This window comes from Schistocerca piceifrons, chromosome 3 (genome assembly GCF_021461385.2).
Source record: "Schistocerca piceifrons isolate TAMUIC-IGC-003096 chromosome 3, iqSchPice1.1, whole genome shotgun sequence".
Taxonomy (NCBI): domain Eukaryota; kingdom Metazoa; phylum Arthropoda; class Insecta; order Orthoptera; family Acrididae; genus Schistocerca; species Schistocerca piceifrons.
The window spans coordinates 204820585-204847361 of record NC_060140.1 but is presented as its reverse complement, the minus strand read 5'-3'; the positions used below and the strand labels follow the sequence as shown (position 1 = coordinate 204847361).

Below are 26777 nucleotides of genomic sequence, written 5' to 3'. Positions count from 1 at the left end.
TGTGTTACCGTTACGTATGTGTAATAGCGCGCATCACGTCAGAAGGCGACCCACTTCTGAGCTGTTCTAAGCATCTCCCTCGCCTAACTTGCGGCTGGCAATGGTAGATGGTCTGCACCTTCACGCCATGCAGTGAATAACGCTGGATGGCGTTAAGTGTTCTCCAGGAGACTGCGATGTGGCTATGCACCAGTGGCGATGTAGTTCTATTAACCGTTGTTCTTGGCAACAACTCGTAGGGTTCGGCAACATGGAAGGCGTTTGGTCTTTCTCTGCCGCCACGTGGAACGTAAACCCATCCCGTCCATGATTCCTTATAGCAATCAGTCCTAGAGCAGGCGCGCCTTCCGACGTGATGCGTACCATAGTCTTCAATACTTACATTCTTGTTATTACCAACTTCTTTCTTGTTTTAGGATGAGAACCAGCTGCAAGAATGTTCCTGCGAAGACGTCAGGTATCCCTACGAAAGAAATCTACATCAGATTGTGACGACACACACTGAAAGAAACTTCCATAATGTTGCTTGAGATGACCGACTGCATTTATGTCGATAAACACATCATTTCAGATGTATTTTTTATCGCCCCGTGTGCGCTCAACTTCAGAATAGGTGCACGTGCTTGAATGCCTGTTTGTTGACATACACATGTACATAGATATAAAATGTTGTGAGTACTCAAAACAAACAGAAACAATGTGGACAATATCAAATTTTATAAACCCCGAACCGGGATAAACAGACTCTCCAATATTTTGTAATATTCGACCAATTTTTTTTTACAAGTATTAAAAAAATTGATGTGTACTAAGGTCGAATAGAAACGTGTTCAGTGTATTACTGAGTGGTGTTGAAGTGCGTCTGTAACACTTACAAAGAGTCAGTGGACTTGTTTCACCGCAGTATGTCAAGGAAATGGAGACTGGTGAAAGATGAGGAAAACGCCGCTTTCTACAGCCACTGCAGGGAGTTACAGGACCAAGCGTCGATTCTCATCGGAAAGCTACAGAGCATTCTCCGCGAACTGCGACGCCTGGACATCCAGAAAAGCAAACCAAGAACCGCTTACAACAAGCATGACAAAGAAGACGTCGAAATTCAGGTATGACTGCACGCTCTTTCTTTCCTTGCCACTCATTTGTACAGGGTGATCAAAAAAATTTGAAAACTTAATAAACCACGGAATAATATAGACAGAGAGGTAAAAATTGACACACATGCTTGAAATGACATGGGGTTTTATTAGAACAAAAAAAAACTATTGCTAGACGCGTGAAAGATCTCTTGCGCGCGTCGTTTGGTGATGATCGTGTGCTCAGCCGCCACTTTCGTAATGCTTCGCCTCCCAGGTCCCCAGACCTCAGTCCATGCGATTACTGGCTTTGGGGTTACCTGAAGTCGCAAGTGTATCGTGATTGACCGACATCTCTAGGCATGCTGAAAGACGACATCCGACGCCAATGCCTCACCATAACTCCGGACATGCTTTACAGTACTGTTCACAACATTATTCCTCGACTACAGCTATTGTTGAGGAATGATGGTGGACATATTGAGAATTTCCTGTAAAGAACATCATGTTTGCTTTGTCTTACTTTGCTATGCTAATTATTGCTATTCTGATCAGATGAAGTGCCATCTGTCGGAAATTTTTTGAACGTTTGTATTTTTTTGATTCTAATAAAACCCCATGTCATTCCAAGTATGTGTGTCAATTTGTACCCCTCTATCTACATTATTCCGTGATTTATTCAGTTTTCAAATTTATACTGACTTTTTGATCACCCGGTACATCAATTATAACAATCGTTTGCAAGTTTGGATCACAACTGGAAAATGTACCCCTTTGAACTTCTAAAACAAGTAGATCTAGCAACAATTATGATGCCCCACAGGGAACTAAGACATACGAAAACTAATGTCTGTGCTAACTTTCCTTTTACTGAAGCAAAAACGTGAAGTAGGAGCAGTTGTTAAGAAACTTTACTCGTAATCCCGAGCAACAGGTTTCAGATATCCACCTGAGTTTTCTGTTTAATGTTGTTTTCTTTAGTTTCTCCAGATTATTGCTAGTCACTGCTGGGCGATTCTTCGAACGAGGCAACAGCCGATTTCTTTCCACCTACTTATTTGGGTCAACCAATTAATTTTCTGTGTTAACAGGGCTTTAGCCATTAATTTCCCTTCCTACCAATATGAACTGTCTTTACACATGTCACACGGCAAGAAAAATATATTTTGCGAATTAACATACGTTAACGAACCTTATTCGAAACTTGCACTCATCAGCGGGACTTAAGAGTATGTTTGATCTACGTCTACATTATCATTATCATTTTCCTCCTCCTTGCTCTTGAAAAACGAACTCTTGGTACTGTAAAGTCCACAATTTTGTTATTGCGGGATATGCATCTAGACAGCAGTAATATGTGCCTGGAATAGTTTTAGGACACCAGCTTTAGGCACTTTCAGAATAAGCTCTTATACTATGGAGTTTTCTTTGTAGTGTTTCACAATGGAATTTGTTGAGTAATAATGGAACTTTTTCGTGTGAGCCAGAAAGCAGGTGATGAGTCTCTTAGATCTTCTTGGATCGTCTCTCTATCCAGTTACAGTTAATCCACTTTGGTTCCAAAGATCTTTGATTTATAGAACCCAGATCAACAGACGCATGTCTGGATGTGCAGCCAACACCTTCCCAGAGAAGATTATCAGGGTATCAAAGACCGTGCTATAGCCTGCACACAGGGAAGGCATCTAATAGCTCTGCTTGTGGTATCTCGAGCCATGCAGAGAAGTGCTGTGGTCTCCCATCAGGAGAGAGAGACTGGCACCATCGGAGTCCACCACAGGAACAGAGGTAAGCAGTGGCAGTTGCTTGCCCACATGATGACAGATGACGATCTGCTCACATGCAGTGCTGGTTTGGCCTCCAGAAGGCCTGCTGGATGGCGACAGCAACAGCTCCACATCAGTGTTGTCTCAGCAATTGGCACTGCTGCACACAGTGATCAAGTCACTCCAGACAGAACCTGCTGCTCCATAGAATATCGAAGACGAGTAGATGAGCAAACGGTCGACCTATATAGGCCTCCCCTCTCCACAGAACAGCAGAAAAATGAGTAGAGCTCCACCAGAACAGAAGCAGTATCTATACTGGATGACCCCATGTGGCCTGCTGGTGACATCACTCATCCTGGTTTTTCCATTCAGCCAGCTCTCTTGTTCGCTTCAGGCTTTTACAACTTAGCCTTTCAGATGCTCTTTTCTGCTGTGTCAGTAAACTGAATAGTTACTCCTCCATCTGACTTAAGCATTCTTACAACATTTTGTGCAGTCACCGTTATGACGATAGCCCACCTTTGCCTTCATGCCATTTTACTGCGTCACTAGATCATGTGTTCATTCACGGTGTTGCAATAGTTTCCATGTTTGCCACTCCATCAGCAGTCCATTCTCATCATTCCACCTGGCTATTGACCCATTATTCTCTCCCTCCGGCGTTGCCATGGAAGAACTTTTCTGAGTCCCCCAAGCAGACTACTCTACTGCACAACAATATTATTAGAGATGAAACAGAAGATCTGATTGGAGAATGTAGTGGAAGGAAATTGGCTGAATCCTTTTTAGATGAACTATCACTTTATTTAACATAAGCAGATTTAGGAAAACCAAGGAGAATATAAATCTGGATGATTCCATCGGAATTTGATTCATACTCTTGCTGAAATAAATTAATATTGCATGATTACTGAGTGCACTTAAAAAAAAGAAAAAAAACCAACGGAACTGACTGCAAGAACGTTCAAAGATATCTTGCAAAACATATTAAATTTAAAAGCACAGAATCATCAGTGGCCTGAATAACAATCTCCATACGCTGTGGGTTAAACTTCCCATTGCACTCAACTCCCCACATGATACGAAACAAGACAAAATCGTGATTTGTCTGACCACACAACGCACATCCAGTCAACTGCTGTCCAATTTTTCTGTTGTCTGACCAACTCAAGACGCGTAGCGTTATGTGCCGCTGTGAGCAATGACTGTTTGCGAGGTACCCAACTCCTAACCCAGGAAATTGCTGGTCTCCTTTTAAGCTGTTTCATTGTATTGCTTCTTTTTCTTTCGTTGTATCACTCATCTACTTCTAGTGTGGTTTGTTCATAACTTTTTAATTGAAGAAATGTAATTATTTTGCAAAAGTTTTCTTTTACAGCTTGTGAGTCTTAAGAGTAACAGAAAAGTGTTTTGCAAAATGGGGACGTCTGCACGTCTTCAATTACAACGTTATAAATGAACCACCAAAGGAGTGTAAGTAGTGTGGCTCTGTAAGTAGGTAAGTAAGTGTCATATTATAGATCGAAAAGCCTAGGGTTGAGTTCTCATTTTCCCTGTCAGTTATTGCTCCTTTCATCCCTGCCAGTGATATGTTAATGAGAAAAAGCCAAATTGCACTTTGCTTCAGTGTCCATTTTAAACTTTAGGTTCCCTTGTATCTGATGGGGTAAGTCAGTTCATAGATTGGAGGACTTCAAGAGTAGGACCAGGTTGAAGATGGCTTTAACTCGTAAGTAATTTGCTTGTTGTATTAGATAGCACAGTAGGTGTAGATCACGCATGTTGATGTATGATGAAATTTATAATCCTTTGTCTTAAAGTTTTAGTGAGTATGTGATACATTGTTTTAATTTCATATTTTATCTTAGAGCATAACGTCTGCAGTCAAGCGGTTGGTGAAGCACGGCATTTTTATTTACAACAGCTTATGATGTATTTCAATTTGATAAACACATTTTCACAAATGACCGGCCTGTAGAACAAAAATCCATTATCTTTAAGTCAGGTATGAGGTATTCTACTTCCATATGATTTCCAGTTTTGTGTGTTTACAGTTGATTTAATATTATCATTTTCCTTCCACGATGTTTTGACAACTTCTCTGATTGCATTCAACATACGTTGGGTGTAGATTTATTGTTCACTATTTGGGCTCTCACCTGCCTGTGAATGAGATTCTGTGCCTCAGCCTAGCCATAGTTTTACAGTGCAGTTCAAGCCTCAGTCTGTCTCACAGAAATTTAAGACCAACTAAAAGACCATATCTTGAAAGCCGTTGCATTCGTAATAGAATCTGGTTCAGATGGAGTTGCATTCACCGACAGCAGCATTTCCTATCCAGTTTGATGCCGATTGTCAATGGCGAGACTTGACATTCATCTCTGGCTCCTGTCACTTATGATCTTTACAACGAGTGTTCTCTTGCCATGTTACATGGTAGCGAATGGTACACCATTCCTCGTAGACACGTTGGACAGTCCACATTGACAAACCAACAAATCGGCGACTTCATACATGGTGTTGTCAGGGGCACGGCTGAACATTGTCATGACGTATGTCAGCCGTGATGGTCACATGAGCGACTGATGACAGTTCTACGAGGTGCTATCCATAATTTTCGGGACTGGTGCTGCTATCTGTTGAAAACCTTACCTTTGGACTAATGGTCACCATCATCCTCGAAGTAGTTCCTATCCACACGTACACACCGGTCCCAACACTTCTGTCACTGGTCAAACGTTTTCCACAAGTCCTCTTCTTTGAGGGTGTTTATCACCGCCAGCGATGCTTCTTGGATTCTCTCTAGAGTGTCGAACCGACGGCCTTTCAACTTGAGTTTCAGTTTTGGGAATAGCGCGAAGTCGCAAGGTGCCAAATCTGGCGAGTACAGTAGGTGGGGTACAACTGCCATGTTGTTTTTTGCCAAAAGGATCATGGCGAGCAAGGACGTGTGACTGGGCGCGTTGTCGTGATGAAGCAGCCATTTCCCTTGACGCCTAAGTTAGGGCCGTCGTCGCCGCACGTTTTCACGGAGTCGTCGCAAAACGTCTCAGTAGTACGCGGAATTCACTGTTAAGCTGGGTGGGACGAATTCTTTCCGCACAATTCCCTTGATAGCAAAGAAAACGACGATTATGCTCTTCACCTTGCTCTTCACCTGTCTCGCTTTTTTGAGTCTTGGAGAGCCTGGGCTCTTCCACTGGGACGATTGTGGCTTTGTCTCTGTGTCATAGCCGTAAATCCAGCTCTCGTCGCCGGTTATAATCCATGGCAAGAAGGTTGGATCATCAGATGCATTGTGACGACGGTCCGTACACACTTCAACGCGCTGTGCCTTCTGATCCATCGTAAAATCGCCACACACTACACACAGAGTATTACGGAAATCACTGTGGACACGCAGCACGTCCTCCCAGCTGAATGCCACATCGCACACTGACTCATCAGATACGCAGCTCTCGCCACCTAGCGGTGCAAAGATCTACTACTCCTACTACTTTCCAGATGGCAGCACCAGTGCCGAAAATTTTGGATTTCATCTCGTATGCCATCTGCAGCATTCCAAAGTGACCAATAGGCTCTTTTTACGGGGTGACTAGTATTTTGTCCGATGAGTTTATACTGGTACCTAATTCCTGCACTTGTTAGGATGATTCTTCACGAATGGCGTTGTTTGGGCGACCTGTGGAAAACCTCCCGGAACCTGATGTTCCTCAGACTTGACAAACCGCCATCTGCTGTGTCTTCCTGTTGTCCCATTAGCCTTACCTCAGTCTTCAGCAAGGTCCTGGAATCCATCCTCATCCGACACATCCGTCAGCATCTCCACCAGCACCACCTCCTTCCCGCTAGCCAATGTGGCTTTCGTCCATCCTTCTCTGTCAGTGACTTTCTCCTTCACCTCAATCAGCTCCTCTCTGAACAACTCAACTCTCGTCACTCCACCATCTTTCTCTCCCTTGACATTGAACGTGCCTACGACCGTGTATGGCATTCTGGTCTCGTCTTCAAGCTCCAAACCTTCGCCCTTCCTATTAACTACGTCCGTCTGATCGCTCCTTTCTTTCCCACCGTCCTTCCTATGTCACCATCCATAACACGAATTCCTACGCCTGCTATCCCTCCGCCGGTGTGCCCCAAGGTTCCGTCCTCTCCCCCCTTCTCTACCTTCTTTACACGGCGGATATGCCGCCACCTTCACCTCCCTTATACCTTCTCCAGTACGCCAATGACACGGCCTTCCTTGCCCTCGTCCCCACCCTGCAACTCTCCCAGCCCTTCTCCAATCCCATCTTGACCGGTTCACCACTTGGTGTAGCCAGTGGCTGCTCAAGGTCAATCCTTCCAAGACCCAGGCGATTATTGTAGACACATCCACCCCTTCCTTCCATCTCCTCGATTTCTATCTTACTATCTATGGCCATCCTATCAACCTCACTCCCACCCTCACATACCTTAGCATCACCACTGACTGTCGCCTCTGCAAGACCCCCCATCTCTGGACGATCCAAGCCAAGGCACACTCCTGACTCTGGCTGCTCAAGCTCCTTTCTGGCCGCAAATGGGCTCTGTACCCCTCCACCATCCTCCACACCTATAAATCCCTCATCCACCCTAAGCTATGCCCATACTGGCTGGATCGCCGCCCCTCCTACCTTCTACAAATCCCTTCAAATACTGGAATGCCATGCGCTCCACCTCACCTATCGCATCCAGCTCCCATCCCCCAGATGGATCCTGTATGACTTAATTTCATTCCCACACCTCCTCCTTTTCCTCTAACGGATATGGATTCTTTACACCTCCCACGAACTTGGACCCCCTCACCCGCTTGTCTCTCCCATCCTTTCCCACCCCCACCTGCTGCCGTACCTTCACTCCCACATCCCACTCGCTCTCCATCTCTCCACACTCCATACCCTTGCCCAAGGTGGCTTCCCCCAGCTCCCAGTTCCTGATGATGCCCTACTCCCCTCCATCTACTCCTCTTACCAACTTTGATCCTCCCCTTCCTCCCCTTGTTTTTTTCCTCCAGGGAACCCTCTCTCACTTCTCTCCCTCCTCTCTTCCTCCCTCCCTCTCCTCCACCCGGGCTTCCAAACCCCCCAACACACTCTGCCCTCCCCCTCCCTTCTCCTCTCCCACTGGCATCAACACCCACCCCCTCTCCCTCCTACCCGCACCGCTTCCCTTCGGTAGGTCCTCGGCTTTGTGCATGAACAGTGCATCCTCGTGCGCCAGTGATCGTCTCCAGTGCTCATGTGTCTCTTCGCATCAGTGCTTCATTGTTTCTCCGTTTGCGCTCCTCCGTTCACGTGTGTAAACTCGTTCTTCCCCGTTGTATTTAGTGATGATCTTTTTTTATGCAAACTGTGAGCCCGTGAACTGCTTCTTTTATTTTACTATGTCTGTCTCCCGTTTTTGTCCACCATGTTTTTTTTCTGTCTTTCTGTTTCCCGTATGTGTTCACTGTGGCCGAAGAGCGGCATACGTAGGCCACTGCCTGCCTACCTTTATTGTAAAAGTATTCAAATAACAATCAAGAAAAAAAAATTTTTTAGGCTCTGCAGATAGCGGTGGATTTGCTGCAGAAGCTGTCAGGGAAATTCCAGAGCCTTTCGTACCAGAAGCAACCGGCGGAAAGTGCCAAGAAGGAGGAAGCCGAGGCAGAGGTCGCCAAAGAGAGGAAGCCGTCGCCGAGCGGCAGCACCGACACCAACACGTCCACGTCCAGCGTGTCGCACCGGAAGCGGAAGCCGCCTCCGCCGCCCCCGCCGCAGCCCAAGGTGTCGCGCGCCGTGTTCGTGTACAAGGCCGAGTACTGGCAGCGCCGCCTGCACACGGTGCGCATCACCGTGCTCTACCTGCTGCACCAGGTGGTCGTGGCCACCATGGCGCACTGCTGCGACGTCGCGCAGCAGAACCACGGCCAGCGCACCCTCTCCAACATGCTCAGGTAGGGGCAGTGGCGCACCGGCGGTAGGCTGAGCAGCTGTAGTCGTAAATTTGACAACGGCCAATCATCAGCAACCGCAGTGCAGACCAATACGACAATCACAAACGGCTGCCACTATTTAATGCATAACGATCAGAGATACAGTTCAATTTTCAATTAATTCAATTTATTGCTACGAATTTTTGACCTGTTATCTGGAAACTCTAGACAAGTCGTACATATTCGTTAATCACGGTGACATACAATGTTTGATATTATGTTGTTGTTGTTGTGGTCTTCAGTCCTGAGACTGATTTGATGCAGCTCTCCATGCTACTCTATCCTGTGCAAGCTTCTTCATTTCCCAGTACCTATTGCAAACTACATCCTTCTGAATCTGTTTAGTGTATTCATATCTTGGTCTCCGCCTACTATTTTTACCCTCCACGCTGCCCTCCAATACTAAATTAGTGATCCCTTGATGCCTCAGAATATGCCCTACCAACCGATCCCTTCTTCAAGTCAAGTTGTGCCACATACTCCTCTTCTCCCCAATTCTATTCAATACCTCCTCATTAGTTATGTGATCTACCGATCTAATCTTCAGCATTCTTCTGTAGCACCACATTTTGAAAGCTTCTATTCTCTTCTTGTCTAAACTATTTATAGTCAACGTTGCACTTCCATATATGGCTACGCTCCATACAAATACCTTCAGAAACGACTTCCTGACACTTAAATCTATACTCGATGTTAACAAATTTCTCTTCTTCAGAAACGCTTTCCTTTCCATTGCCAGTCTACATTTTATATCCTCTCCACTTCCATCATCATCAGTTGTTTTGCTCCCCAAATAGCAAAACTCATTTACTACTTTACGCATCTCATTTCCTAATTTAATTCCCGCAGCATCACCAGATTTAATTTGACTACATTCCATTATCCTCGTTTTGCTTTTGTTGATGTCCATCTCATATACTCCTTTCAAGACACTGTCCATTCCGTTCAACTGCTCTTCCAGGCCCTTCGCTGTCTCTGACAGAATTATAATGTCATCAGCGAACCTCAAACTTTTTATTTCTTCTCCATGGATTTTAATACCTACTCCAAATTTTTCTTTTGTTTCCTTTACTGTTTGCTCAATATACACATTGAATAGCATCGGGGAGAGGCTACAACCCTGTCTCACTCCCTTCCCAACCACTGCTTTCCTTTAATGTCCCTCGACTCTTATAACTGCCATCTGATATCTGTAAAAATTGTAAATAGCCTTTCGCTCCCTATATTTTACCCCTGCCACCTTCAGAATTTGAAGGAGAGTATTCCAGTGAACATTGTCAAAAGCTTTCTCTAAGTCTACAAATGCTAGAAACGTAGGTTTGCCTTTCCTTAATCTTTCTCCTAAGATAAGTCGTAGGGTCAGTAATGCCTCACGTGTTCCAACATTTCTACGGAATCCAAACTGATCTTCCCCGAGGTCGGCTTCTACCAGTTTTTCCATTCGTCTGTAAAGAATTCGCGTTAGTATTTTGCAGCTGTGACTTATTAAACTGATAGTTCGGTAATTTTCACATCTGTCAACACCTGCTTTCTTTGGGGTTGAAATTATTATATTCTTCTTGAAGTCTGAGCGTATTTCACCTGTCTCATTCATCTTCCTCACCAGATGGTAGAGTTTTGTTAGGCCTGGCTCTCACAAGGCTGTCAGTAGTTCTAACGAAATGTTGTCTACTCCCGGGGCCTTGTTCCGACTTAGGTCTTTCAGTGCTCTGTCAAACTCTTCACGCAGTATCATATCTCCTATTTCATCTTCATCTACATCCTCTTCCATTTCTATAATATTGGCCTCAAGAAAATCGCCCTTGTACAGACCCTCTATATACTCCTTCCACCTTTCTGCTTTCCCTTCTTTACGAAGAACACAATTATGTATGTAATAGTAAATCATGTTAACAGCAACCATTGATAGCATTAATGTAGAAGTAAAACAGAAATTTAAAAGATAAGAATCAGTTCTGCTACAGTATTCTACGTCACCCACGCTGTTATGTGCGTGACTCGGCAATCCTCGAGTTTATCCATACCCGTGTGGGTAGACATGGCATTCTTTCTTTTATTTTCATTTTATTTTCCTTTTTTCTTGAAGTTTCTCTTCGTTAAATTTACATGTGCCTATTATTATCTATAGTTGAAGGAACGCTTCTTGTGACCTGTTGACATTATTTTGATATTCAATTTGACCTTAAGGGCTGAAAGTGAAGCAGCTGCTTTTTAGGTACCTCATGTGCTGTCCGATTGCCTTTAGTCCACAAGTTTTGTTTGCTTACAATTGTTTGCCGCGCGGAGTGGCCGAACGGATTGAGGAGCCATATCACGGATTGCGCGGCCCCTCCCGCGTGAGGTTCAAGTCCTCCCTCGGGCATGGGTGTTGTGTTTTTCTTAGCATAAGTTAGTTTAAGTACTGTGTAAGACTAGGGACCGATGACCTTAGTAGTTTGGCCCCTTAGGAACTCACACACATTTGCACATTTTTGGACAATTGTTTGCAGATGGCATTCTAATTGTCTGTAGTCTCTCTCTGCATGAAAAAGGGGGCGTCAGAGAACGACATAGTCAGCTGAACCTTGTACATCTACATGGATACTCTGAAAATTACATTTAAGTGCTGGCACAGGGTTCATCGAACCACCTTCCCAATTCTCTATTATTCCAATCTCGTATAGCGCGAGGAAAGAATGAACACTTATATCTTTCCTTGCGAGCTCTGGTTTCCCTTATTTTATCGTGGTGATCATTTCTCTCTATGTAGGTCAGTGTGAACAAAATATTTTCGCATTCGGAGGAGAAAGTTGGTGATTGGAATTTCGTGAGAAGATTCCGTCGCAACGAAAAACGCCTTTCTTTCAATGGTGTCCATCCCAAATCCTGTATCATTTCAGTTACACTCTCTCTCCCATATTCCGCGATAATACAAAACGTGCTGCCCTTCTTTGAACTTCTTCGATGAACTCCATCAGTCCTATCTGGTAAGGATTCCACAACGCGCAGCAGTATTCTAAAAGAGGTCGGACAAGCGTAGTGTATGCAGCCTCCTTAGTAGATCTGTTACATTTTCTAAGTGTCCTGTCAGTAAAACTCAGTCTTTGGTTAGCCTTCCCCACAACATTTTCTACGTGTTCCAATTTAAGTTGTTCGTAATTGCAATTCCTAGGTATTTAGTTGAATTTACGGCCTTTAGATTTGACTGATTTATCGTGTAACCGAAGTTTAACGGATTTCTTTTAGCACTCCTGTGGATGACCTCACACTTTTCGTTATTTAGGATCAACTGCCAATTTTCGCACCATTCAGATATCTTTTCTAAATCGTTTTGCAAATTGTTTTTATTTTCTGATGACTTTATTAGTCGATAAACGACAGCGTCATCTGCAAAACAGCTGCTCAGATTGTCTCCCAAACTGTTTATTCCTCTCCATATTCACCGACTGGTGTGTTAGTACGTCCCACTCGATGCAGAAGTTTGAGATATGGATCATGACTTGTTAATAGGTGCACTACGCCTCGATCAGGGGCAACGTCGAGCAGAGAGTTACAGAGAATATAAACAGAAGATCAATTTCTTTTAGACATTTGCACAGGTGACCTACATGAACCCCTCTGGTTTCTCGCGGAAAGTTTAAGCGATATTCTGTTTATCGTCAAACGGTGTGAAGGACACACTATCGGACCAAAAGTGTATCCAGTCGAATATTAGTGTTCATTAATATGGAGTCTGTTCACCTGTCGCCTTTATGACAGGTTTCAGATATGCAGGGGACACTTTCAGTGAGGTGTCTGAATGCCTATATAGGAGTAGCAGCCCATTCCCTCCCACAAGCCGAAACCAGTGGAGGTATAAATGTTGAGCGCCGAGCACTAGAGTTAAGTCGACGTTCTAACTCATCCCAAAGGTGTGCCATTGGGTTCTGGTCGGGACTCTACGCAGGCCAATCCATTTCACGAATGTTACTATCCGTAAACCACCGCATCGCAGGTTATGCTTTATGACATAGTGCACTGTCATTCTGATACAATCATCTTCACTGATCTGTTCCCCTAGTCTACAGAGTACATAATGCTGTAAAATGTATTTATTTCTTACCTTATTTAGCATTTTCTTAACCGCGATAAGAGGACCACATTCTTACCACTACAAACATTCATAAACCATAACCCCACCTCCTCCATACTTAATTGTTAGCTCTACACGGGATGGCAGGTAACGTTTTCCAGGCATTCGGCAGATCCAAACCCTTGCACTGGGCTGCAACACGGTGTACCATGATTCATAAAATCACCCGTTTCCTGTCGTCCTCTGTTCAGTGTCGCTGTTCTTTTTGCACCACCTCAATAGTTGCTCGACGACTATAGAAACGTGTGGATTATGAGAAGATGCTCGACCATCGTAGCAAATTCTTATGAACTCTTTATGCATAACCATTATGCTAGCTGGACTGTTGGTACTACTTTGGAACTCAAGAGTGATCCCTTACGCTGATTTCATCCGAGTTTTTGCAATCATCTTTCCACAATGCTCGACAGTCCAAGTCCTTGCGTACATGTGATCTGTCAGGTCTTGATTTAATTGTGGTTGCATTCGCATTTCCACTTAACAATTACATCACCAACAGTCAACTTGCGCAGCTTAAGAAGGGTTCTAACGTCCCGGATGGATTTGTTACTTAGGTGTCATCCAGTGACTAGTCCATGTTTGAAGTTACTGAACTCTCTGACCGATCCATTCCACTGTTGCTGCTTCTCTCCTGACTACACAGTATACCCCACCTCCTTTTATACTCGCCAGTGGTCCTTCTCTCGCAATATCAAGTACTCAGTTCTGCATTACATAGGGTTGCCCAGATAGTGTATGTGCAGTCACCTATGCGAGCTCATTACAAATGCGCGTTTTGAGTTCAGTAATTGTCTTCGTCAAAGGAGTCACATACACAAGGTCTTCCACTTAACCCGATAAACATAAAAGCTTGGTGTCATGTCCAGAGATGTAGATGATCAACAGCAGAACGCATCTCGTCATGTCCAACGGTTTCGAAGACACCATAAATGTAAACTCCGTCCACAGGCCCTTGGGGGAGGGGAGGGGGGGGGGCATCGGTCCGACCGACCGCCGTGTCGTCATATGCCAATGGATGCGGTTTGGAGGGGAGTGGGGTCAGCACACAGTTTTCGCGACCTGGAACTGCTACTCCTCTGTCAGGTAGCTGCTCAATTGGCGTCACGAAGCTGAGTGCAGCTCGTTCCAGTGCTACCACTAATAATCCTTGGCAGTACCGGGAAACGAACCCGGGTGCTCCGCATTGCAGTCAGCCACGCCGACCATCCAGCTACGATGTCGGACGTTTTGGAAGATGCTGATATAAAAATGTACGAACCTCCACATCTCAATGTGAGAGTGCTTCATCTCGCTAAAAGATGTTGTCCGTGGAAACCGTATGAGGATGTGGTATCTGCCATTGCTCAAGTAATCCAGATAAGTGTTTGTTGACACAGCCCAACGAAAAAAGCTAAACCGTACAATTTTTGTGCTGGAGCTGCACACAATACATTAATGGCAACTTATCCAGGCGTCTTGTGTAATGATCAAACTTTAGAGCTATCTTTCATGTTCTCTATAATTCTTATCGGAACATCGCTACCCATTAGTAATAGTCATTTGTAATCACTATATTCCTTTTTATTTCCTATATCTGAACCTGTAAATAATTATCTCTAGTTTATTCTGATTGATTTTCGCAGGCTTTGTATGAATGTGGAAAAACAGATATAATAACAAAAATGGACCTTCTGTGTCGATTGGTATTTCCCATTTTCATCTCCTTTAACTATGTGAATAACTTCTTTTATCTCATGATACATTTCTTTAATCTCTTCGTCATCTGCGGAGCTAGTTGGAGCATAAACTTGTACTACTCTGCCGGCCAGGGTGGCCGAGCGGTTCTAAGCGCTACAATCGGGAACCGCGCAACCGCTACTGTCGCAGGTTCGAATCCTGCCTTGGGCATGGATGTGTGTGATATTCTTAGGTTAGTTAGGTTTAAGTAGTTCTAAGTTCTATGGGACTGATGACCTCAGAAGTTAAGTCCCATAGTGCTCAGAGCCAACCATTGTACTACTCTGGTACACGTGGGCTTCATTTGTATCTTTGTTACGACAATGCGTTCACTATGCTGTGCGTACTATCTTACCCTCCTTCCTGCTTTCTTATTCATTATTAAAGCTACTCCTCCATTACTCCTATCTCATTTTTGATTTAAAACCCTGGATTCAACTTACCAGAAGTCCTGTTCCCCCTGCCACCGAATTTCGCTAATTCTCACTATATCTAAGTTCAATTTATCCATCTCCTTTTTTAAAATTTTCTGACCTACCTCTCCGATTAAGGGAGCTAACATTCGACGGTCCGATTCATGAGACGCCAGTTTTGTTTCTCCTGATGACGATATTCTCCTGAGTAGTCCCTGCCCGCAGATCCGATTGTGGGACTGATTTACGTGCGAAATATTTTACCCAGGAGGAAACCATCATGACTTAACCCTGCAGAAGAGCTGCATCCCACAGGGAAAAATTGCGGCCGTAGTTTTCCCTTGATTGCAACCATTCGCAGTATAAGCACAGCTAGGCCATTTTGGTTGATGTTACAATGCCGGATCAGTCAATCATCCAGACTGTTGCCCCTGCAACTACCGAAAAGGCTGGTGCCCCTCTTCAGGAACCACACGTTTGTCTGGCCTCTAAACAGATACCCCTCCGTTGTGGTTGCACCTGCATTACGGCTATCTGCATCGCTAAAGCATGCAAGCCGCCCCACCGACGCCAAGGTACATGTTTCATGTGGGAGGGAGGGGGGGGGGGGTTAACTTACTTAAAGTTACCTTAGCCGGCCGCGGTGGTCGTGCGGTTCTAGGCACTTCAGTCCGGAACCGCGTGACTGCTACGGTCGCAGGTTCGAATCCTGCCTCGGGCATGGATGTGTGTGATGTCCTTAGGTTAGTTAGGTTTAAGTAGTTCTAAGTTCTAGGGGACTGATGACCTCAGACGTTAAGTCCCATAGTGCTCAGAGCCATTTGAACCATTTTGAATGTTACCTTAGTTTTTGCAATACATTTCGAAGTATGGCCTCATAATCATGGACAAAACTGGAAACAGAAAAACATTTAACATGAATACACAAAGATCTTAATAAAGCTGTTTTCTATCTGGGCATTTTTTGTTGATAGCTCTGTTCATAAGAAATGCCTGTTTTTTGCGGCGTTTTCTCCTTTTTCCTTGACCGTGACTATGTGGACTATTGTTGTTTCTTGTTAAAATCCTCATGAAAAAGAATTACAATATGTCGTTTATTACAATAAACACTTCTGTGCATTGTTTATTGCATTAGATGCCATCCAGCGAGTTGTGCCCTGTATGGGCCTTGCTCCATTCGTCTTTCGCTAGTTGCGGACTTTTGTTAAAAGTCATTAACCAGGATGGTTCACTAAAGCCTACTTGTCGTGAATCAGAGTGAAAGCGTGCGGCGCGCTGTTACGTGGGTGTTGCTGTTGGTGAGTAACGTAAATTCATGCTTTACTGACAACTTATCGTCTCATATTGATATTTCCCGTTATGTATGCACAAGCAGATCGTCTCAAAGGAACTTTGGCAGAGTTCTGCGGCTATTCTTATTGAGAAGCATTCTGAGAAACACTTTGTATGCAAACACAGTTGCTTTTAGGTATTCAAAATGGTGCCTAACAGAACGAGGAAATAATCGCAACCTTGTAGATCGGGTACATGAGAAAGTATCAGTATTTGGAATTAATTAACCATGATTCTTGTTTTTCGGCACTCCGATCAGTTGGTGCGGCTCAGACATAAAATAATTCCAATTTGACACAAGGACTGAAAGTCCGCAGAGTAAACAAGTTCCATTGTAACATTGCTGATGACTGTGAGCAATATTCTAACCGTAAAGGCAACTGTATACGACTTCTGCACGAGGCCGCGAATATTTTTCTCCCACGAGACGGTGTAGTATCCACCAACTGGAAACACTCATTCTCCTAACGTAAGACGCGCTTTTTGCTGTACAGCAGCTGTTTCTGGGAGCCCCACTTCGTCTTTCATCTTCAAGCGAATTTCTTGTGTGTCCGAATGGGTTAAATCAATTACATGTATTTGTCATGAAATACCGAATGCAGTTACTCAAGGCACTGATTCTGTCTTAGTATTGCCCTAAAACGGTAAAAAAATCATCGTGCACAAAGCCTCTCATTTCAGCTGCGTTGCTGGTTGAAAACGAGTACAGAGCTCATTTTCTTTCACAGACCTTTGATTAATATCGTTTTGTCAAAATTTACAATTGTTCAGAGCGAATGCTGGTATCGTGTGTTTTTCACGGTAGCGGAATAGTAGACTAATGCCTTGCCATTCTTTAAAATTTAGAGAAACCTCAATTAGTGTCATTCTCATCTTGAATTAATTTGTTTCTTTTCAGATTAGCAAGTCTCTATAACGACTTGTTGTCTCTGCCGTCTGCCGACAGAATTAGTGTAGCCACCATTTGTAGAAACACCTGCCCAATACTGTACCATCCCCTAAGGAAACTCTCGATTACCAAACTTATTCAGGTAAGTAAATCTATCTTTTTGTAACATGGTTCCATTTTCTCTGTATTTTCCACGTCTTTCATCAAAGTCATGTAAGAATTTATTATAGTGTAGCTGTTGTTTTCTGAAGATAGTGAATGTTATTCAAAAAACTTGTTTGTTTATTTAACGTACTAAATGCATACTTTTCAAGCAGGTAAGTTGGTTTACATTACATTTTTCATTTTCCTAATATTTACTATCATTCCGTTAGATGTGGTAATGCTTCTGAAGTTCGGATTCTCGCAAAGAATTCACGGATTTTATTTTCAGTTAAAACTGCCTGATGGGGTATCTTTTGCTGGTCTACCGTTGATTTCATAAGCTGGACAGCGTTCTATTTAGCCAATAAATGTAGAGACACACCGGAATTTTTATGCGAAATGAGCCTAGAAACGGTTCTTCAGCAACTGCATTAAATACGAAATGGCAATAGCAATCACATTGTATGAGTTTCCCTGGATCGGTACTTAAGCTGCGTCTCCAAAAATCCCCTGTCATTAATATAAATCTGTGAGTGTAACTACAGATTCTGAAATTACGGCAAAAATAAAGCGATTGGAAATTTTAATTCAGTAATGTGTGCAACTACTGGTGATGTATTTTGCTGATGGACACCGAATTCTTTGCGCCCACAAGGAGTCAGTGATTATCAACGCGTTAACGACCACACCTCAAAGCAATAGGGAGATGCAGTGATCAATAATCGTTGCAGTGGAAATACAGTACCACGAAATAAAGGGATTACGACGCACACATTTAACAGCAGTATGGGATTTTATAATGGCAATACAGCCAGTGGTGGGACTAGGTATTTCAATATACAGCTTTCGAACTCTATCACTCTATCATTATTCTTGTAACCAGGTACACAGGTCGTCAAGTGTACGCCAGACATTCTCGGTCGTTCTACAAGATATAGCATTTCGAGTTTGTTGCAAAGAACTATTACCACCAAAATATGCAGCACAAACAACTCCCTCACCAGAGACGGCGGTACATAGCCAATGTATCAGCATAATACTATGTCGATAATTGTAACTTCCGGCAATTTTTTTGTAGGTGTGAAAAATTCCAAACTGCACAACGATTATGATGCTACGTTAAATTGTGTGTAGCTCTACAACTAGATGATTATGTCATTTCTTAGGTCGGTGGTAGGAGAGGGTAGACCATCTCGAGTAGGACAATGCCTATCAAACACTATGGTCTTCAAACCAGCATTCGAGCTGACGATATTACTTTTATGTCCAAGTATCACACACAAGAATTATTGGTCACTGATAAGGAGCCCGTAGCCACAAAATTGATACTTCTGTAAAACGAAACATCACAGTTTTCTGTCACGGGATTCATCCGCTGTGAAGTCACCAACACAGTAAGCAGTTGGACGATCAGCTGATAAAATGCATCTTACGGTCAGGATTAAATAAATTCTTGAGATAGGATTGTAAATTATCTATATAATTATGCTCGTACCTCGTCTGGTGAAATGTGGGTACATTCTTCTACAGATCTTTACATAGTTGGTAACTCATTAGGTCCAGCCACACCAAGTGGTTGCAATAATGATTCTGCAGAATGTAACATTTAGTACCCCCACAAATTTTCGTTAGTATGCCAGATTGTGCTCCCTGTGGCAAGCTGAATTTAGTGGTTTGCAATTTTACTCGCCTCTCTACTCACTGCCTGACATCCTGGCTAACTGAATCACGCTTCTGCGTTTTGCAACTGGTCAGTGTGTGACTTTACTGATCAGCAGACTTCTTACGACCTCAGCAGAAGAGCCACTGCATTGGGGAACCACCTACCACAGTTTCTACCTGGAATACGCCGTTAGTCAGACGATATTGGAGTGCTTTATCGAATATGGTGTTTTGAAAGAAGAGATTGACTAACGATTGTCTGTCATTAGAGGGCCCGCTGTTTATCTCCAGTCTACAGGATTAAATAAATCTTCTAAACCACTGGACCGATTTCAGCCAAACTTGGTACACATATCACTTGTCGCCTGGAAAGAATAGCTGTGGGAGAAAGAACCACCTACTTATTAAAGGTGGATGGTGGGGGTGAAAACCAGGTGTGGCACACAACGCGCAAATAGCCATATTTCACTCATCCAGTATTACAGAATGAGTGCACTTAGCGCCTTGCAACAAACTTTACGCATAATTTCAAACCTTTGCCAAATTTGTCTCGATGACGAACCCCGCAAAATGAAGAAAAGAAAAATGTTTATCGCTTACTACTTTTCCGCCGTTCGTGCAGTAAAACTGCTGCATGAAGCGTGACATTTTAATTTATTACTTATTTACTACTAACTGTGTTCGTGGCACATTTTTCAAACAGTATTCATATGTACCAATTAAGGTACCAGAAAAATTATATCATTGTACGACACGTAGATTAGGAGATATGATATCATAAATACTGAGGCGCGTGAAAAACTCACGTGTCATGTAAGACGTTTAAATTTATTACTTCGTTGCTACTAACTCTACTCGCAACACTTTTTGCAGACAGTATCCAGACATGGCGCTGAATGTATCATTTTACGACACATAGCTCAGGAAATATGTCGTAAAAACCTTGATGCTAGAAAAACTACTGGAAGATGCATAACGTTTTAATTTGTTACTTATTTATTATTAGCTCTAGTGTCAACACATTGCACAGACAGTACCTACATATACCACTGGATGTATATGCAAAATTATATCAGTGTACAACGTATGGTTAAGGTGATACGATGTCATAAACGTTGAGCTGAGCGAAAATGAAACTGTATGACGATATTCGCTATAGATACAAATGAAATATATGTTCAAATCTGTGTGAAATATATGTGACATGTGCATACATGCGAAAATCCAAGGGTAAAAATCTTAGCCTAAAACCATGGAACGATTTCAATCAAATTTGCCACACAAATTAGTTACAATCTGGGAAGAAATAGTGTGGGGGTAAGAACTACCAGTTTCCTATAGGGGAGGGCATGATAACGTGGAGGGAGAACGGGGAGGAGGGAATAGACAGAGAAGGGGAGGGAGAAATGGACAGAGAGAGAAAAGAGGAAGAGATGGATAGAGAAAGAGGAGAGGAGGTGGAGGACAGAGACAGGGGAGGAAGAGAAATGAGAGGCGGGTATGGACAAAGAGAGAGGAAGGAGCAGATGGGATTAGAGGGTGGAGGAGGAGATGGACTGAGGGAGAGAGAACAGAAGGACAGAGGGGGGGGGGGGGGAGCAGATTCACAAAGAGAGGGGAAAACAGGAGATGGACGGAGAGAGCAGCAGGAGGAGATAGACAGAGAGTGGGTGTTAGAGGAAGAGGACAGAGAACGGGGTGGAGGAGACGGACTGATAAAAGATTGGAAGAAGCACATACTCAGGCAACGCCGGGTCTCAGCTAGTATGTGTTATTCGTTGAACATATACTGAGTTTGTCAGGTTCGGACAGGGCAACAACAGTGGAAAATATGTTTGAGGTATGAAATAAAAGCAAGTGTTTTTCTCATCCATAACGATTTGTTTTTAAGTAATACGAGCTTGATATGGAATCTGAAACAGTCTCGGTTACTCTAATTGTTGAAGATCAAAGGTTGTACATTAAGTTTGACACTTTACTTGACAAATACCAGATACAAATACACAGCTTTGTAAGTTGGGGTTGCGGTGAGTTGACAGTGGAGAATACGATGATCCAAGACAGGGAAGAATAACAAAACAATAGGAAGCGAACGAAGTTAAACACTTCACACATACCTCTTCAAGATCGTCGTACGATATGTAAATAAATGTCCATAAATGTAGCAAGAATTGCTGTACATCCCATGTAAACAAAGATTCTACGTTATAGGTGAAACCTTTCGATATCTAAACGATGCCACTGGTGAAGCGTGGGTTAGAGAATTCGAGCCGTAGTTGTAACCACCGTCCAGGGAATTGAAAGGTTTAACTATCCCGAAACAAAGAGATAAGAATCGAAAGGTTGATACAAAGACTAAGTAATTGGTAACCTTTGGTTATGTTCCAACGAATTAACTGCGCAGAAAATGTCACTGCAGTGTGTTATTGTGATTTTCTGCGAAAACCGTACAGAAAAATGTACAAAACTACTTTTTCTTAGACAGTGGTCCATTAAATGCGGTAAGAGAAAAAAATTGATTGAACACGTTTACTACAGTCAGGATAAGAGTCCACTCTAATTCGACTTACTTCCCAAGTTACAATAAACCTAGGCGTGGCAGCAATTTTCTTCATCAGAAGAGTTTTTTGCCGCCTTTACCTGTGCTGTTCCACAGAAAGGAGTGTCATGGACAGCACATAAAATAATGTACATTAATGTTCAACGTTCAGTGAACGGCTATGGCACTAGAAACGGTGCACTAGATCGGATCAGGGAATGATAATGAAATAAATGGAACCATCTCATAATTTCCTTCAGTCTATTTACAGGAACAATGGAAAACCTAAACATGGATGCCTGGACCCAGATTTGAACCATCACTCTCCCAATTATGAGCCCATTGTCTTAATCAGTGTGTCAGTTCGCTTGGTTATAGAACAATAGAGCTTATCAGATGTTGGATGTTGGTCAATGAAAAACTGTTAGAATATAATGACTAACTGTAAAGAGATACTGTAAAATAAATAAATAAGCATGTAAACAAAATATTGAACACATTCACTGTGAAATGACTCTAGTAATGTGACTTATTATGCTGCTTAGATAATCCCTTGGTGTCTACTATCCATGACCTGTGGCTATGCTTATTCATCAGTAGTTCAATTGCTAAGAGTGATGGTGAGTAAGTAAGCTATTTTAAGCACAATAACGTCAGCTTCCCTCACGTGTCTTGCTGTTCGGGTAAGTGTGGCTTGTGATGTGCCCTTCCCTCCCCCCCCCCCACCACCCGAGCCCCCCCCCCTCTCTTCCTGTCCAGCTCACGCACTCCTGTCCCCCTCAGTGCTACATGTCGCGATGTAGGCAGGAGTGCTCTTCTATGGATGGTGCTACTGAAGTAGTAATACATTATACAACGTGTACATTATGCAACAGATTTAATATTTTTAAACATTGCTTGTGTTCACTAGTGTAAACATAGAGGTTGCAATCCCTACTACACCCGCTTAGGGCCAGTTTTTTTGTTTTAATTTCTAAAGCAGCCTATGTTGTTCCTTACGGTTCAGGCAATACCCATTCCAAATTTCACCAAAATTCGTTCAGCATTTTAGTTGTAAAAACGTACGAGAGAGAGTTATTTTCACATTTAATATTATTAGTATGGAAGTATGGATTATCCACACTGATGACTGCATAATCAGTGTATTCATCACGATGAATCATATTATGTAGCGCTTAGCAGCCAATAAAAGAATTTTCATAAATAATTCAAAAGTCAATGAGTAAATAGCTCTTTCAGAGAGTAAGTATGTTTCCATAATTCTAGTTATATTCTTAAAATCAATAAATATCTCGTACTATACACTTTATAAAGTAGCCTATGTTCTCTCAGAGTTCAAGCTATCTACATACCAAATTTCGCTGAAATCGGTTCAGGACTTTGGTCGTGAAAACGCATCAGAGTTACTTTCGCATTTATGGTGTTGCTAAGGATATGGGTTAATGAAATATGAATTGAATTTATAACTTTTGGAATTCTGCTGACCGCAATATAACGTAAACAGAGCATTTAACGTTCTGCAAAATTAAAAAAGAAAGAAAATTTCGAAGAACCGTGTCACAATGTTGATAAGTGATCTAAACTGCCACTAAGTATTCATGTGTGCTGTCTAATCGCCATTGTATTCCCCCTGAGAGTGCAATATGAAATACTGGATGTGCGAAAATCAAAGTTTGATAATTTCAATCCATTTTCAGAATTGACTCTGAGAATGACATAGGAGTTACAAGACGTTTAAACTTTAAATGATTTGTGTTTTGTGGTTACTTTTTAGTGTAGCCCCAAAGACATAAATTATATGGCAAATAGTGCTTGTATTTCTCGCTGTTGGGCACAGATCCTGGCACAGCACCGAGCCGAGCGGAGCTGCTACAGCCTGGTCTACACGCTGATGCACAGCTACCAGGCTCACGATCACTCCGGGCTGGTGACAGGGGATGAGATGACCAGCCCTGAGCAAACGGAAAACTCCAGCCTGGAAGTCTACAGGTAATGGCCCTACCACTCTAATTTCAATTGACGTCTAGTTACGAGGTACTGCCAAGGCAAAAGGTTTCTCTGGAACGTTAGCTCGCTGATTCTACAGGGAAGTATGCTTTTACTTCAGGCAATGAATTTTGATATCACTTCTCTGACATACCTCATTAGTGCTTGATCATGTTTTGTTAATGTTCTAGCCTTTTCATCAAAACGTTTGTAGATTTTATAACATCACAAACGACGATTTTTCGTTTGTGCCTGTACATTAAGTTTCCTGAAGATGATATCTCAGTGTAAAAATACAGCGACCAGCCACTTTTTAATGCGTTTTATTTATGCCAATATGCATTTCGGGTTTGCACCCATCTTCAGCTGGCAAATTACATGTATCTTCAGTTTCTACAGTGGTAAAATAGCGACAGCAGTTTGGATGCTGCAGCTGGCCTATGAAAAAGCAACGATTCCAATCATTTACTTCCATTTCGCGAGTTTAAAGTTACGCACTATCAGTTGTTCATTTTACTTACATTCTCCTCTCCTTGTTTTTTCTTGGCCTTTCTTCTTTTTTGTAACAGCACAAACACTTTTTATCACGTATTTTACACAGGCGCACTGCGTTATCCGCCATGTTGTCGACTGACACTTTTGTTTACATACTCGTGGAGATAACATCTTGGACCTACTGATAACAAACAGACCCGAACTTTTCGACTCTGTATGTACAGAACAGGGAATCAGTGATCATAAGGCCGTTGCAGCCTCCCTGAATATGGAAGTTAATAGGAATATAAAAAAAAGGGAGGAAGGTTTATCTGTTTAGCAAGAGTAATAGAAGGCAGATTTCAGACTACCTAACAGATCAAAACGAAAATTTCTGTTCCGACACTGACAATGTTGAGTGTTTATGGAAAAAGTTCAAGGCAATCGTAAAATGCGTTTTAGACAGGTACGTGCCGAGTAAAACTGTGAGGGACGGGAAAAACCCACCGTGGTACAACAACAAAGTTAGGAAACTACTGCGAAAGCAAAGAGAGCTCCACTCCAAGTTTAAACGCAGCCAAAACCTCTCAGACAAACAGAAGCTAAACGATGTCAAAGTTAGCGTAAGGAGGGCTATGCGTGAAGCGTTCATTGAATTCGAAAGTAAAATTCTATGTACCGACTTGACAGAAAATCCTAGGAAGTTCTGGTCTTACGTTAAATCAGTAAGTGGCTCGAAACAGCATATCCAGACACTACGGGATGATGATGGCATTGAAACGGAGGATGACACGCGTAAAGCTGAAATACTAAACACCTTTTTCCAAAGCTGTTTCACAGAGGAAGACCGCACTGCAGTTCCTTCTCTAAATCCTCGCACAAACGAAAAAATGGCTGACATCGAAATAAGTGTCCAAGGAATAGAAAAGCAACTGGAATCACTCAATAGAGGAAAGTCCACTGGACCTGACGGGATACCAATTCGATTCTACACAGAGTACGCGAAAGAACTTGCCCCCCTTCTAACAGCCGTGTACCGCAAGTCTCTAGAGGAACGGAGGGTTCCAAATGATTGGAAAAGAGCACAGATAGTCCCAGTCTTCAAGAAGGGTCGTCGAGCAGATGCGCAAAACTGTAGACCTATATCTCTTACGTCGATCTCTTGTAGAATTTTAGAGCATGTTTTTTGCTCGCGTATCATGTCATTTCTGGAAACACAGAATCTACTATGTAGGAATCAACATGGATTCCGGAAACAGCGATCGTGTGAGACCCAACTCGCCTTATTTGTTCATGAGACCCAGAAAATATTAGATACAGGCTCCCAGGTAGATGCTATTTTTCTTGACTTCCGGAAGGCGTTCGACACAGTTCCGCACTGTCGCCTGATAAACAAAGTAAGAGCCTACGGAATATCAGACCAGCTGTGTGGCTGGATTGAAGAGTTTTTAGCAAACAGAACACAGCATGTTGTTATCAATGGAGAGACGTCTACAGACGTTAAAGTAACCTCTGGCGTGCCACAGGGGAGTGTTATGGGACCATTGCTTTTCACAATATATATAAATGACTTAGTAGATAGTGTCGGAAGTTCCATGCGGCTTTTCGCGGATGATGCTGTAGTATACAGAGAAGTTGCTACATTAGAAAATTGTAGCGAAATACAGGAAGATCTGCAGCGGATAGGCACTTGGTGCAGGGAGTGGCAACTGACCCTTAACATAGACAAATGTAATGTATTGCGAATACATAGAAAGAAGGATCCTTTATTGTATGATTATATGATAGCGGAACAAACACTGGTAGCAGTTACTTCTGTAAAATATCTGGGAGTATGCGTACGGAACGATTTGAAGTGGAATGATCATATAAAATTAATTGTTGGTAAGGCGGGTACCAGGTTGAGATTCATTGGGAGAGTGCTTAGAAAATGTAGTCCATCAACAAAGGAGGTGGCTTACAAAACACTCGTTCGACCTATACTTGAGTATTGCTCATCAGTGTGGGATCCGTACCAGGTCGGGTTGACGGAGGAGATAGAAAAGATCCAAAGAAGAGCGGCGCGTTTCGTCACCGGGTTAATTGGTAACCGTGATAGCGTTACGGAGATGTTTAATAAACTCAAGTGGCAGACTCTGCAAGAGAGGCGCTCTGCATCGCGGTGTAGCTTGCTGTCCAGGTTTCGAGAGGGTGCGTTTCTGGATGAGGTATCGAATATATTGCTTCCCCCTACTTATACCTCCCGAGGAGATCACGAATGTAAAATTAGAGAGATTAGAGCGCGCACGGAGGCTTTCAGACAGTCGTTCTTCCCGCGAACCATACGCGACTGGAACAGGAAAGGGAGGTAATGACAGTGGCACGTAAAGTGCCCTCCGCCACACACCGTTGGGTGGCTTGCGGAGTATCAATGTAAATGTAGATGTAGAAGCAGTTTATCTATGGACAGATTTATATTTTACGAAAGTTTTGAGGTTCTAGCTAAGCTACTGTTTACTAAACATTGACTTGGGTGATAGAAGTATTCTAAGTACGATGTAAACTAAGTTTTTTAGATAAACTGCTTGTATGTAAACAAAACTGTCAGTCGACAACATGGCGGATAACGCAGTGCGCCTGTGTAAAATACGTGATAAAAAGCGTTTGTGCTGTTACAAAAAAGAAGAAAGGCCAA

The 26777-nt window shown here is 42.9% G+C and overlaps 1 protein-coding gene across 1 annotated transcript in view; it reads left to right on the top strand.

Annotated features, from left to right (window-relative positions):
- Positions 1–499: 499 nt before the first annotated feature.
- The window catches only part of LOC124789716, a 126397-nt gene continuing 100119 nt past the window's right edge, over positions 500–26777 (top strand). Inside the window, exons 1-4 of the mRNA XM_047257166.1 lie at positions 500–1103; positions 8404–8798; positions 17308–17440; positions 23481–23632. Of these exons, the coding sequence (XP_047113122.1) occupies positions 906–1103; positions 8404–8798; positions 17308–17440; positions 23481–23632 (878 nt within the window). The 5' untranslated portion in view covers positions 500–905. The remainder of the gene's footprint in view (positions 1104–8403; positions 8799–17307; positions 17441–23480; positions 23633–26777) is intronic.